We start from the raw sequence: 15,466 nt of genomic DNA, 5'->3' as shown, positions 1-15,466 counted from the left end.
TCCAGGAGCAAAGCATCTTATGCCATCCCTCTTTGCTCGACTCAGCGCTAGAGCCTGCACGGAAAGTTTCTAGAAGCACCAGAAATTTCTGCAGATAAATTGGGTATTTATTTTGCAAACGTTTTAAAATCACTTCTCAGCGTCTGGCCTTATCCTGCTCTCCCCGCTCCTTTGGGGAAGGGACTACCTGGGTAAGCCTCTTGGAACTTCAACCCTACCCCGTAGCTGGTGTTTAATTAAAGTCAGTTTAAGTCCAAATGAATTGGACTTACCCCGTGAGCCTGCGCGCCTTCCCGAAACTACATTTCCCAGAAGTGAAACGGGACTCTGCAGTACGTCGGCTGCTAGCAAGGACCACGTTAGGTCTGAGCAGGCGCAGTGAGAGGTGATGAGTATTTTCATCCTTTTCCACTTCCTTGTGATTGAGTGTCTGTAGGCGGGAGGGCTCTGGCTTGGGGCAGCCGAGGTGGAGAATCGGCTTCCGGAGCTGGGAAAGAGAGAATTAGATCCCAAGGGTCCTGGGAAGCCATCTGGCTGCGGGACCCGAACTAGAACTTTGAGTTCCACTTTTTTTTTTCAGCTGTTAAAAGCGGCGGATTACGTTCCTGACCTGTAGCTGCAGCCTGCATTGATTAAGTACCTACTGAGAGCCAGCAAGGAAGAAGTAAATTACTAAACAATAAGCATTGATTAAGCGCTTGTGGAAAAAGCAAAAAGAGGCCCAGCCCTCTAGGGTCTGTGAACTGGGGGACATAGCTGTGGCACCTTATTGAGGTAAGGCTTGGATAAAAAATCCGTGAGGGATGTAGGGAGATTTGGAGTCAGCGGGGATATGGTTTCAAAGGGCCACTTTGTGTTAGGTTCTTATTAAGTGCTAATGAGATAATGAGATATTAGGTTCATACTAAGTGCTAAGTCGGTACTTGACAATTCTCTAGTTCCGGCCTTTCCTGGGAGTTTTTACTTGTGAATTCCTGGGGAAGAGCTTGCATGCTTAGGAGCAAGTTCATTGCTTGAAGTAATTCTTCCCATAAGCCCTTGCATTCCCACGCCCATTCTCTGGGAGGATAAAGAGGGCAGCTCTGGAGGAAAAAGGGAGTTGTTTCTGGACCAGACTTGAGGCTGCTCTCTGCAGGAAGGGAAGTCGGCTCTCTACTGGAAGAAGAATCTGTCCGAGAGATTTGAGTTGACACAGCAGATCTTCTCCAAAAAAGTGATTGGCAGCTTCTGGAGACAACAGCACAATACAACTTTGACCGTTTTTGTGAGCCTGAATGATAATAGCCCACCCTTTATAAAGACCTTAAAAGGTGGGAGTTCAGATTTCCGGTCCAGGTGTGCAGATTAATGGGAGTAAGACAAAGGGGAGGAGGAGAGAATGGAGGGATCCCTGGGTGGGGGAGGGTAAGGAATAGCCAGGCAAGTGAAGGACAGCAGGAGCAGAGTCCGCAGGGACGGGGAAGAGGAGACTTTCAGCGACATTGTAACTGGAGTCTCGGCAGAGATTGTTAGAAAATTGCAAGGGAGGCCTTGGGATCCTTGTTCTCTGACACGGAAACTGAACAGTTCCGTCAGGAGAGAAATGTACATTGTGTCAGCCCTGTTTTAGCTGCGTGTGTATTTCTGTGCAAGTGCCTGAGTACATGGTACGTGTGGGGGTATATACATAATGCATGTGCATGTATTATATTGTATTGTATTATATATATGTATTTGTGGGTGAGAATGTAGCACTTCCTGAGAAGCTCTGGGGCTAACCTGTCTCGCCAGTGTCACCAGCAGCGCTGCCTGTGAGAGAACCGGTAAGGCCAGTGGCTTCAATTAATTGTTGGGAACTACCCCACCCTGCCACTCCTCTAAGCCATAAAATGACCATTATCCGTGACTCCTTTCCTATAAAATGACCTTCTTGCTTCTGGCTCTTTGCTAAATTCCCTTGGAACTTTAGCAGCTTCAATTGGCCTTGTAATTATCATAAAATCTTTGCCCCTTAACTTGAAGACTGAGTTTGTGAATTCTTTAAACATGCCTGGAAACACAGTCTTGGGAACCCTAATATTGTTGAGGTATTTCCTGCCTCAACAAGTGCATAGATGTGTGTGTATTTGATGTAAGTGTGTGTGTGTGTGTGTGTGTGTGTGTGTGTGTTTGTTTGTGTGTGTGTGTGTGTGTCTGTGTGTTTGTGTGTGTGTGTGTGTGCGCGCACGTGCGCGTGCGCAAGCTTGTAGGTGTATGAAAGTTATAAATGTATGTACGGGGGAGTACGGATAGGTGTCTATTCTATATGTGTGTGGGTATACATGTAAGTCTATATAGATACATGTATGTGTTGGGGTGTGGATGGGTGATATGTGTGTATATACTTGAAAGTGTATTGAGTCTATATAGATACATGTGGGGAGAGGTGCAGATGGGCTTAGGTGTTTATGTGTGCATATAAGTGTATATGTGTAGATAAAGAGATGTGTGTGCTTATGTGTATGAATATGAATATAAATATGTCTGCTTAATTATAGTTGCTTGGGGGAAGTGGACAGGATGAAAGGAGAAAAAAGAATAAAGTAAAAAGTACTTCGGGGAACAAAAGCAAAAAAAAAAAAAACATGGACAATAATGATGATATCTACTGTTATTATATCTGCTTTCTTCAAATGGAAATTTGCTGTTATATATTTTGAATCCTCCCTATGTTCTTCTGGACACGTGACAAACGCTTTTCTATTTTTTGTCTTTTCTCATTTATTTTCTTTTTTATATTGTATTTAGTTTTTAAAATATATATTTTTTTGAGACTTTAAATGTTTAAAAGCATTCAACATGGTCATCTCATTTAATACTCACAACAGTCCCGAGAAGTAGATGCTATTTATTATTCATTTCCCCATTTTTCAGATGAATTAAGAGGAAAGGCAATAAATACATGTAGAGTGCTTACTGTGAGCCAGGCACTGTGCTTAATATTTTTACAATATTATCTCGTTTAATCTTCACAACAACCCTGAGAAGTAGATGCCATTGTCATGTTAATTTTTCAGATAAACTAAAGGGGAATAGTTAGAAGTTATGCTTACCCTCAAGTAACAGTTGGAGAAACTGAGGCATAGAGGTAGAGAGACTTGTCCAGGGCCATACAACCAGTTCATTCTTTGTGCATTATGATACTGAACATAAAGGTAGTTAGCTAAATGATGATCCTTTCTAAACTTAGATACAGCTGGTCCTCAGTGCTCTGTATCAAGGAGCCTTGCCAGCCTGGCCAGATTCAGCTGACCATGTTGTGATCATCTACAAAGAAGAAAGAGAACTTTTGTTCTTGGAAGGGTTACAAATAGGTAATGGACAAGTCCTATCCACCTGGAGAGGCTTCTGGGGATAATCTCCAGCTGTGCTGCAAGGCCTGGCCTGGCTGAGTTCAGAATCAGATCAGCAACAGGTCTTGAGGTTTTGATGAAAAGAATTCTGAGGCTTTGTCCCAGGTCATAGAGAAATGATGATCTGCACCTGGAGAGGGATGAACCTCCCCAACAAATGAAATGATGGCAAGTTTGAAAAAATGTATAGATGTGTATGTGGATACCTATATCCCTACTGATCTCTTTATGATCCTAGAATACTTAATTTGAGATCTGGAGAGAGCTTTGTTGTGGAGTTGTGTCACTTGCATCAAACTCATTCTGAGGCTTTTCTTAGGAAAGGTACTGGAGTCCTTTTCAGCTCATTTTATAGATGAGTAAGCTGAGGTAAAAACAGTTGAATGACTTACTCAAGGTCATCTAACTGTTAATTATCTGGGGCTGGATTTGTACTCATAACTTCCTGCCTCTAGAACAGGTGCTCTATGTATAGTGCTACCTACCTACCTGGGAAAGTAACAGAATTTTTCAGGTCCAGCCCTTTCAATTCATCAACCTGGAAAAGTAATGTGACTTGGCCAGGTTCAAAGGGCTAGTAAATGCTAGATCCTACTAAGATAGGATTTGGAACCAATTCTTCCAGACTTTTTACTTTTCTATCTCTGTGTTCTTTTTCTGCTTTTTCTTGTACTTTTCTTTCTCTTTTCTCATTGTTTAATTACTCTTCTCTCTTTTCTCTATTTCTCAGATGTATTTGTCTGTTATATATGTGAGTATATATAAATACATATCTCACTATAATTAGAACATTTACTTACTGACCTCTTCCTTAGATAATCAGTTCTTTTAGACACCAAAGGATTTAGTATTTATTTAGTATTTAGTATTGTTATGTTGTCTTCAATTATGATAATTGTTCTAGTCTATTCAATATTTGAAAAAGTGGGCATTTGTATGTCCTGATGCTTAGGTTTGAATGTAAGGTTTCTGAGGGTGACATGCATTATCCCTGCTACTTTTGGTAAAATCTGCATAGATATGGTCTGAAATCTTGCTCTCCTGTTTGTGACTATTGATACTAGTACCAGATCAGTCCTGGGAAATAAAAATGTATTCTAAGGTAACTCTTCCATCTTCTAGGGAGACAAGACTTGGAAAAAGTCAGAGTCTCAAAGAAAACACTGAAAAAGGATTGATTTGGAGGACCATGGCATTCAAGAAAAAGGTAAGAATACAGACATGTCAAGGTAAGAATAAGGAGAGAGGAACAAACTTTGTCCAGCCTAACTTGTCTCCCAGTAGTACTTCTCTTGCATCACAGTCTACCTGCTGGACATGTCCCAAGTGAAACATATCCAAAAGAAAGCTCACCTTCCCCTTATAACCCACCCTCCCCCCCACCTGCTATTCCTCCAGACTTTTTTTTTTTGTAGACTGCCATCACTTTGTACACAATCTTGGAATCACCCCCACCTCCTTTGGCACATTGTCCATTTTTTGTCCAAGTCTTCTTGCTTCTTCATGGTATTTCTTTGTTTGTTTGTTTAATTTTATTTGATTTTTTTCCCCACTTATATGTGAAAACAATGTTTAATAATTGTTGGTTTTTAAGTTTTGTTTCACCTTTTACACCTCCCTCTCTGCCTTCCTCTCTCAAGACATACCAATCTTAGTATATACTAAGTATATACAAAATATATTAATCAATAGAAAGAGATATAGATATATATATATACACACACATCTATATGTTTAGTCATGTAAAGAATTATGCTATTAGTCATTTTGTGAAAGAAAACTAATACAAAGAAAGAAAGAAGAGACAAGGAAAAAGTGAGAGAAAGCAAGTGAAAAATAGTACTTTGGTTCTGTATTCATATATCATTCTTTCTATGGAGTTGGATACCATTTTTAATTAACATTAAGAATAGCATCATTGATCATCATACTGTGCTGCTGCTACTGTATAAAATGTTCTGGTTCTTCTCACTTCACTTTTCACAGTTCATGTGAGTTTTTCAGGTTTTTCTAAAATCATCTTGCTCCTCATTTCTCAGAGCCCAGTAGTATTCCATTACAGTCAGGTACCACAACTTGTTCAACCATTCCCCAATTAATGGGCATCTTCTCAATTTCTAATTTATTTTCCAGAATGGCTAAAGCACTTTGTAGCTTTGGCAGTAGTATATTAGTGTGCCTGACTTCCCCTAGACTCTTTAACTTTGGCATTTTAAAATCATCTTTGCCAGTTTGTTGTATATGGAGCAAAACTGAAATGTTTTCATTTGAATTTCTATTATTAGCACTGTGGAACATTTTTTTCATATGGCTGTTGATCATCAATGTTTTCACATATGAAAAATTTTCATTATGACTACCAGGAGTCTACATTTTGCATGATTATACATATAACCTATATCAATTTGCTTTCCTTCTCAGGGAGGAGAGAGGGAAGGAGGGAATTTGGAACTCAAAAGTTTGCTGAGTATTAAAAATTATCTCTACATATATTTGGAAAAAAATTCTCATTTTCATCTTTTATACTCACTTGTATGTTGTGAACTGTTTCTTGTTCTGACATATTTTTTCCCATTCCCTATATATCTGAGATACCAATCTTTTATCAAAAATATTTGGAGCATTGAGTTTTTGCTATTCATTGTCTTCAAAATAATTATATAACTAACAAAAATAGTAAGAACCCATTAATAAATATCTTTGATAGTAAGATGTACTTATATTTACAAAATCTAGAAAGGGTAGCTCCAGGGCTTTTCTGGAGTAATAGTAACATACCAGAAAACTTTCCCTATAAATATGAGAATAAAGCAAGGATATTATTTTATCCACAACACTGTTTGACATAATTATATTACCAACTGTAGGAATAAGGGAATAAATATAAGTTACAAAGACATTGGCAATGGAAAAAATTATTTCTACTTATAGAATGTAAAGTCTGAGCTAGCTCCCTGAAGAGCTCAGAATCAGCCAGAGTCAGGATAAGCAAAAGTCCTTGCCCCATATTGGGCGCCAAAATGTAGTGTTCTGTTGTCTCTAAATTGTCAATCATTTTCTTGGGGGCAGATTTTCTTGGGGAGCTTCTGGAGGCAGCCTTGGCTTTAGTTCCTGTCAGAATGTCTCCAGCCAGCTTCAGTCTCTAGCTCTTTCTGAATACAAAGCCTCCAGCCAGCAGGAAGGTAGATGTGGAAATGAATCAGACTCTGCCTCCAAGTGTGTGGGATTGTGGGTTTCCCAGAATTCAATCCTAGATGTGAATCTCCCAGAAGTCTATGAGCAGGCTTTTCCTTTTGACTTGTGAATCTGCTGGATTTGTGAATCCACAGGAAGTCTTCTCCTTGACCCAATCCAGACTGACTTTTTCCAGACTGACTCTCCCACTGAGTCTTGGTTCCTTTTATCCTCCCAGAGAATGGGCTTGTGGGAACTCCTTTAAAGCTCCTTTAAAGGTGTAAACTCCTTTCAGAAGTCTAAAGGTGTAAACTCCTTGTAAAGATATGAACTAAGCACATTACTTTGTCTCAAGTTCTGGCCCATAACATCTACAAGAATCCTAACAGTAGACAATGTGCTAATTTCTGTAGAAGACCCCAGAGAATCAGCATGGAAAATAAAGACATTTGTAACTTCTGTCATGAAACAGGGATATCAAATATATTCACAAAAATCACAGTACGTCTTTACAGATTTAGAAAAACAGTAGCAGGATTCAGCTTTGAAAAGAGAAAGTTCATTCAAAACAATTATTAGATATCTAAAGCCTTTGGGAATTCACCTGTGAAGATCTTGAAGACCTTCCATGACATCCCTGTGACGGAGCAACATTACATATGTCGGACTGTGGGTGACCAGACTACTAGGAGCTGGAATGCTTGGCCATGGGTCAGACACAAGTTGTCCCTAGTGTAATGTTCTGTTTCTCTAAATTGTAATTGTTCTCTGGGAGGAGGTTTCTTGGGGAGCTCTTATCAGAATGTCTCCAGCCAGCACCATGGTGAAATCTCAATTGACTCCTGACTCTGAATCTCCTAGTGTGGGAATCAGACTCTGCCTCTAAGAGTGGGCTTGTGAGTACTCCCTGGGCTTGTGGGAGCCCCTTAAAAGTATACTGTCTTAAAGATGTGAATCTCATGGAATTCTAGTAAATATTACTGAAAACTAGTAAAAAAAATATTACTGAAAACTAGTAAAAAATTACTGAACTAGAGAATTAAGTGCCATGCTAAAGTAGATAATTATATTCATTCCAGTGATTTAGCACTTTGTAAGAATCCTAACATCTCCCCCTTTCTTTTGATTTAGAACATAGGGAGGTCATGACCTTGAAACAGATATACATAAATCCATCAATATGGGAGGTATTACACATAACTACATAAATTACATAAACACATAGTAACATAACAAATGAGGAATTATTCATATCCATAAGTACTAGAAATAGTCCAAAAAGAATATACTGTCCATTAATTCATGTGCCAGGAATCTAATAATTCCTATAAATTTTGAAGTCCTACAGTAGTCTCATTAGCAATTTTTCAGCTCAAGTAATCAAATGATCCCTGCTGGTTTTCAAGTCCTTTAACAGTTTTATCTTGTGTTAAGGAATCCAATGATTCTTGCAGATTTTGTTCTTAGGTCTTCTCCTTTGTTTTGAGGTTTTTCTCTTTTTCTGGCTCTCTCTGATGGACAAGGGAAATATGACTAGTTGGCCATCTGATTCCTTCTCCATCTGAGGAAATACAAGCAAATCCTCTCCCCCAAGCAGTTAACCTATCTAGTCCCTTCCATTCACCACTTTCTGGATCTCTCCACATCACCTGGCAATTATCTAAAGTTAGTAGAGCTGCTCATACTACACACTGCCCTTCAGGTGGGTTATAAAACCTGTCTGCCGGAGCCATTGCATCTTTGTCAAAAATTTAAAAATTAATGGTATAGAGAACTAAATTTAGAAGTTCTCTAAGGTTATCCTTGGCTCCCCCTTTCTTTTATTTTTTGGAAGTAGTGTCTTAATGTCTCTGTTTCTACTCTCTACTATTGCCTGACCTTGAGGATTAAAAAGTATGCCAATGGTATGTAAAATCTTATACTGTGCACAAAAGTGTGCAAAATGTTTAGAAGTATACGCAGGTCCATTATCTGTTTTTATTTCTTGTGGCACACCCATGATTGCAAATGCTTGGATAAGGAATTTAGTGACTTTTGCTGTTGGCATTGCAAAAGTGAATCCTGAAAAGGGATCTACCACAACGTGGATAAAAGACAGATGACCAAAAGATTTATAATGGGTCACATCCATTTGCCAGATTTCATTGGGTCTCAAACCATGAGGGTTCTTCCCTGGAGAGAGCATGGAGAGTAGGAGCATGGAAAGGAAGGCAAGCTGTACAGCTTTTTACTATACTCCTAGCTTCTTGTTATTCCAAATTGTAAACGTAAAGCTCGAGTAGCCTAATGATATTTAGAATGAGATTCTTGGGGGAGCTAGGTGGCGCAGTGGATGGAGCACCAGCCCTGAATTCAGGAGGACCCGAATTCAAATCTGGTCTCAGACACTTAACACTTCCTAGCTGTGTGACCTTGGGGAAGTAAGTCACTTAACCCCAGCCTCAGGGGGGAAAAAAAAATGAGATTCTTGGGCTTCCTGAAATAAAGGAGTACTGGCTAACAGTTAAAAAGCTATCTGCCTTTGAATTTCCATCAAAAATAGGACCTGGAAGTCCACTATGTGAGTGGACATGCAAGATATGCCTGGATGCTTTCTCACTTGCTCTTGAAGTTCCTTAAAGAGCTCATAAATATTAGAAGCTGCAAATTTTATTTCGGCTGTGGAAGTTCTTTGTACCACACCTACTGAATAGGCTGAATCAGAAATTATATTTACATCTCCTGGGTAATAAGTAAGAGCTAGTATAATTGCAAATAATTCATTCTGCTGAGTGGACTGAAAAGGAGTTCTGACTACTCTCTTTATGGTTAAATCATGAGAGTATACAGCACAAATGTTATATTGGGATGCATCTGTAATGATAGTTGGTCCTTTAAGAGGAACCTTAGAAACCTTTTCTTCAAAAATCCATCACCAATTATGTAACAGTCTGGTTATCTTTAATGGAGACCTGTGTGCAAAATTTGGAGCCGTGGCCAATAAAACTTGCCACTCTGGGATAGTTTCACAGCACACAATAATTTGTGCAGTGGTATAAAAGGTGTATATCTTGTCAGGACTTATTCCAGATAATTGTACTACTCTCTTAATAGCCTTTAATAGAATTCTAGCCACAAGCCCTGGGTAAAGAGTAAGGCTTTGTTCTGGTTGTGCTGGGAGGTTCACCTACTCGCATCATATCACATCACACTGTCTCCTTGATGAAGGACTGCTGTGGGTGCTTCTTATATAACAAAAACTGATATTTCCAAGGGTTTTTAAATGACTATTTCAACCACATTGGATAAACCAGTTCAACTTCTCTCAAAGCCCCTCTTGAGCTTCTTTTGTAAGCTGGCATGGTGTCTCCCCTTAAATGTTTAAAGCAATGTCTACCCTTAAAATGTCTGATAGAGGTTGCAGTTGATTGTTAGTTAAGCCTAACACTAGACGCATCCATTGGCTATCTCCTATTAATTTTTGGAAATCATTTAAGGTGTCCAACTTCTCTGTTCTTAAAGAAAGCTTTTGTACTGTGAGTGCCTTAGGATATACTTCATATCCTAAATATTGAAAAGGAGCTAGTCTTAGAATTTTCTCTGTAGCTATATGCATTTTGTAGTTCCTTAATGTTTCCATGGTCTTTTGTAGACATGCTTCTAACATTTGTTCCCCAGTTGTACATCCCAAAATATATTGTATATAATGTAACAATATTACTTTTGGAAATGCTTTTCTTACTGGAGCAAGAGCAGCAACAATATACATTTGGCATACAGCTATTTTTCATTCCCTGTGGCAAAACTGTCCATTCATATCTTTTATAAGGCTCAGCCAAATTATCACTGGACACTGAAAAGGCAAGTCTTTTCATATCTTCCTTATCTAGAGGGATAGAATAGAAACAATTCTTTTTTTTTTTTAATTTTATAACTTTTTTTTGACAGTACATATGCATGGGTAAATTTTTACAACATTATCCCTTGCACTTACTTCTATTCAGATTTTTTCCCTTCCTCCCCCAACCCCCTCCCCCAGATGGCAGGCAGTCTTATACATGTTAAATATATTACAATATATTCTAGATACAATATATGTGTGTAGAACTGAATTTCTTGTTGCACAGGAAGAATTGGATTCAGAAGGTAAAAATAACAGTTTACACTCATTTCCCAGTGTTCCTTTTCTGGATGTAGCTGATTCTGTCCATCATTGATCAATTGGAATTGGATTAGCTCTTTTCTATGTTGAAGATATCCACTTCCATCAGCATACATCCTCGTACAGTATCATTGTTGAAGTGTATAATGATCTGGTTCTGCTCATTTCACTTAGCATCAGTTGATGTAAGTCTCTCCAAGCCTCTCTGTATTTCTCCTGTTGGTCATTTCTTACAGAACAATAATATTCCATAACATTCATATACCATAATTTACCCAACCAATCTCCAATTGATGGAGCTTGATCCAGCTTCTAGCCACTATGAAAAGGGCTGCCACAAACATTTTGGCACATACAGGTCCCTTTCCCTTCTTTAGTAGTTCCTTGGGGTATAAGCCCAGTAGTAGTATGACTGGGTCAAAGGGTATGCACATTTTGATAATTTTTTGGGCATAATTCCAGATTGCTCTCCAGAATGGTTGGATTCTTTCACAACTCCACCAACAATGCATCAGTGTCCCAGTTTTCCCACAGCCCCTCCAATATTCATCATTATTTGTTCCTGTCATCTTAGCCAATCTGACAGGTGTGTAATGATATCTCAGAGTTGTCTTAATTTGCATTTCTCTGATCAATAGTGATTTGGAACACTCTTTCATATGAGTGGAATTAGTTTTAATTTCATCATCTGAAAATTGTCTGTTCATATCCTTTGACCATTTATCAATTGGAGAATGGCTTGATTTCTTATAAATTAAAGTCAATTCTCTGTATATTTTGGAGATGAGGCCTTTATCAGAACCTTTAACTGTAAAAATGTTTTCCCAATTTGTTACTTCCCTTCTAATCTTGTTTGCATTAGTTTTGTTTGTGCAGAAACTTTTTAATTTGGTGTAATCAAAATAGTTCTAGATCAGGTACAGCTAGACCACCTTCACTTAATTTTTTTTTTTCATTACTTCCCTTGAAATTCTCGACCTTTTGTTGTTCCATATGAATTCTGTTGTTATTTTTTCTAGGTTATTTAAATAGTTTCTTGGAAGTCTGATTGGTATAGCACTAAATAAATAGATTAGTTTAGGGAGTATTGTCATCTTAATTATATTTGCTCGGCCTATCCAAGAGCACTGAATGTCTTTCCAATTATTTAAATCTGACTATTTTTGTGGCAAGTGTTTTGTACTTTTGCTCATATAATTCCTGACTCTCCTTTGGTAGATATATTCCCAAATATTTTATACTATCGACCGTTATTTTGAATGGAATTTCTCTTTGTATCTCTTGCTGTTGGATTGTGTTGGTAATGTATAAAAATGCTGAGGATGAAACAATTCTTAATGTCTATAACCCAAAGAGGCCATTCTCTTGGCAACTGAGTAGGAGATGAAAATCCAGGCTGAAGAGTTCTCATAGTTTCCATCTGTTCATTTACTCTTCTTAGATCAATCAAAATCCTCCATTTTCCAGATTTCTTTTTTATAGCAAATACTGGGGAATTCCAAGGACTTAGAGAAGGTCGCAAATGTCCTTGGTCAAGTTTCTCTTGCACTGTGTCTAATAAGGCCTGAATTTTATTCCTTGTTAAGGGCCACTGTTCTACCCACACTAGTGAATCAGTTTTCTACTGAATAGGAACCAGTGAGAGTGCAGGTAGACTTTCAACAGTAGTCCTGCCTAAAAAAGCCGGAGTACTTAATTGTAATCCTACCTGCTGTAAAATGTCTCTTCCCTACAGATTGATGGAGATTTTTTCAACCACAAAAGGAGTAAAAACTCCTGTTTTATTTAAAAATGTCCATCTCACAGGGCAGCTCTAACTTCTGTTGCTATTGATCCTCCTACACCAGACATGTAGGTGTCTGCCTTAATCTTTGGCCAGTGACTGGGCCAGCTGGCACCCCTAATGACTGTACAATCTGCACCTGTGTCTACTAATCCTTCTAATGGTATTCCATTTATATAAATAGTAAGCATAGGCCAGTCAGCTGTCATGGCTGTTGTCCAGTATATTCCTGTATTTTGTTCCTTGGATTCAGAATCTGGGCGATTGTCACCAGATTCTTATTAGAGGTATGTAACAATAATCCCGATGCTACTACTTCTCCTGGTTGACAAATCACACATTCTCTACCTGAGTTAGTGACTGGGATATTAGCTACACATTCTCCAGTTTCCCACATCAGTATGTGGATGAACACTGTTTTGTAAGTACTCTCAAGAGGTGAAATGGTCAAGCTTACTGTGCCTTGAGGCAAAGGATCCATAGGCTGGACAGGAACAGATTTCATCTCTCCAGGGAATATCTCAGTAGTCTCTACTGCATACAACTCTATTTTTCCTAATTTCAATCCCTTTCTTCCATCTGATTGCCTCTTGGCTAATTGATCGTTTCTTAATATTGAATTTCTCTGGGTGTAACCTCGGCTGCCATCATGCCACAACTGGGGGGCTGAAGCTGGGCCCTGCCTCTCATTTCCCTGGGTCAGTCTGCATTCTGAAGCCCAGTGGAAGCCCTTGTGGTATTTTGCACATAGAGTTTTGGGTCTTCTCTCAGCCTGTCTTCTCACTCTGTCTCCATATCTACACTGAACTCTTAGATGTCCAACTTTTCCACATTGAAAACACCGACAAGTTTCTCTAGAGGTCTTTTGCCAATAGGGACCCTATTTTTCCATGTTTATCATTGAGTATAATAAGCATTTTTGCCCACTGTAGCACAGCGTCTTATGATCTCCTCTAAAGGAGCATCTTGCAAATCTCATTGGCATTTTCCATAGCTAAAGGTCTGGTCATTATTTCTGTAGCTGCATTCTCTCCAATAGTTCTTGTCACAGCAGTTTGCAGATGTCCCACAAAATCCGCAGAAGATTCATTGGGACCTTGCTCTATTTTTGTGAAAGCTTCCCCTTGATCTTTCTGTCTGTAGAGGGAACCCCAAGCTTTTATTGCAGTCTTAGAAATTTGCTCATACACTGTTATGGGATAATAAATCTGTTCTGAATTCTCTCCAAACTGACCTTCACCTGCTAGTTGGTCAAAAGTGAATTGGGTATTATCTCCTGTTTCCCTATTGTGTCTGACTTGAATCCTACATAATTCATGATACTCTGAAAGCCACAACAAGTTTTGTCCAGTTCTAAACATGTCCTTGCTATGGCTTTCCAGTCATTTGGGGTTAGGATTTCATAAGACAAATGATCTAGTAACATTTTAACATAAGATGATGTAGCCCCATACAGAGTGCAAACTTTTTTTTTTTTAAATCATTAATTTTATCCAAATCAAAATGAGTGTATCTTCTCTTTTTTTGACCTGAAGAGTCAAGCTCTTCAATCATAGGGTATGCATCTATAAAATCACTTGCATCCTGTCCTTCTCTCTTAGCCTTAACCGATGCTTTTTCTAATCTGGTCATAGGCTGCTTAACATGCGATTCTGTTTGTGTCACTGCCTCTTCCCTTCCTCTTCCTTCCTCCACCCATGAAGGGTTAATTGAGGGAGAAGATGGGAAATATTCCTGTTGCTCAGAATTGTACTTAACTCATTGTTATCTCATTCATCCTTTTCACCTAGTTTAGTTGGATCCTCCCCCTCCTGTTCTTTCATCCTTTTCTTTAGTCTAACACTTTAAAGCCACTTGGATTAAATTGTATGTATGAAGTGTATCTTTGGAAATTGTGTTTGGATTGGAATTGTAATATTCACATAGTTGCTCTCCTACTAATTTCCACTCATTTAGATCCAATTTTTTTTTCTTCGAGGACAAAGGAGATGTGTACTTTGAAGTTTTTAAAAATTCAGTGATCTCCTTCATAATTATAATCAATTCTTGGCTTTTCATAACCTTGACAATGTTCTCTAAACATTTTCCTTAAACAGAAACAGAAGGCTGTTTTCTAAAAATTTGCCCCATTTTGCTGAAATTCTACTTTAGCACTTTAACAAAGTTTCCTTGTTTTACTCACCCTTATTTCTGGGTCAGAGAGGCTTTTCCATTGGATCAGGATTAGAGGCTTTTCCATAGAAATCAGAATCTTGTCTGTCCTTGTTTGGGCACCAAAATGTGATGTTCTATTTCTCTAAATCGTAATCATTCTCTGGGAGGAGGTTTCTTGGGGAGCTTCCGGAGGCAGCCTTAGTTTCAGTTAAGAGAAGCCCAAAATGCAGCCAGGAGTTAAAGTCCAGAACCTATATTGTGTCTTTCAAAATCTTGAATCTTTTCCTGGGGCCTGGCTGGCTTTAGTAGAGACCTATCTCTCTCCTTGACTCCAGATGAACTCTTGTCCGAATATCGCCAGCCAGCACCATGGTGGAATCTCAGTTGACTCCTGACTGAATCTCCTAGATCAGGGATTCTCGTGGGCCCAATGAGGACGTTTATGGGCCCGCTGGGTTATGGCAAGTGGGCTGGGGGGCGGAGACAGTGGGAGCTTTTGTTTTTACTACAATCCCACAGTCTGAGGGACAGTGTAGTGGCCCCGATTTAAAAAGTGTGAGGATCACTGAGACCTAGAGTGTGGGAATCAGACTCTGCCTCTGAGAATGCTCTTTAAGTGTTCTCTCCTAAAGGTGTGAATCTCGTAGAATTCTAGTCAATACATTACTGAGCTAGAGAACTGTTAAGTACCAGGCTAAATTGGACAATTATTGTCTCTATCCATTCCAGTGACTTAGCACCTTGTAAGAATCCTAACACCCAGAACCCTTTGGAGGGGCTTCTCGCCCTGAGCACATCTCGTGTTTCTTCTGAGCGAATCCGGCTCTGCTTCCCTGGTGGAGC

The 15,466-nt window shown here is 39.0% G+C and overlaps 1 protein-coding gene across 2 annotated transcripts in view; it reads left to right on the top strand.

Moving 5' to 3' along the window:
* Positions 1 to 406: 406 nt before the first annotated feature.
* Positions 407 to 15,466, top strand: part of LOC141554174 (uncharacterized) — a 34,791-nt gene continuing 19,731 nt past the window's right edge. For both annotated transcript variants that reach the window (XM_074285798.1, XM_074285797.1), the window contains exons 1-2: positions 407 to 774; positions 4,494 to 4,578. In XM_074285798.1, coding sequence (XP_074141899.1) covers positions 4,561 to 4,578 — 18 coding nt within the window. In that variant the 5' untranslated portion in view covers positions 407 to 774; positions 4,494 to 4,560. The remainder of the gene's footprint in view (positions 775 to 4,493; positions 4,579 to 15,466) is intronic.

This window comes from Sminthopsis crassicaudata, chromosome 2 (genome assembly GCF_048593235.1).
Source record: "Sminthopsis crassicaudata isolate SCR6 chromosome 2, ASM4859323v1, whole genome shotgun sequence".
Taxonomy (NCBI): Eukaryota; Metazoa; Chordata; class Mammalia; order Dasyuromorphia; family Dasyuridae; genus Sminthopsis; species Sminthopsis crassicaudata.
Note: the sequence above shows the minus strand (reverse complement) of the source record. Positions and strands in the feature narration are given on the sequence as shown.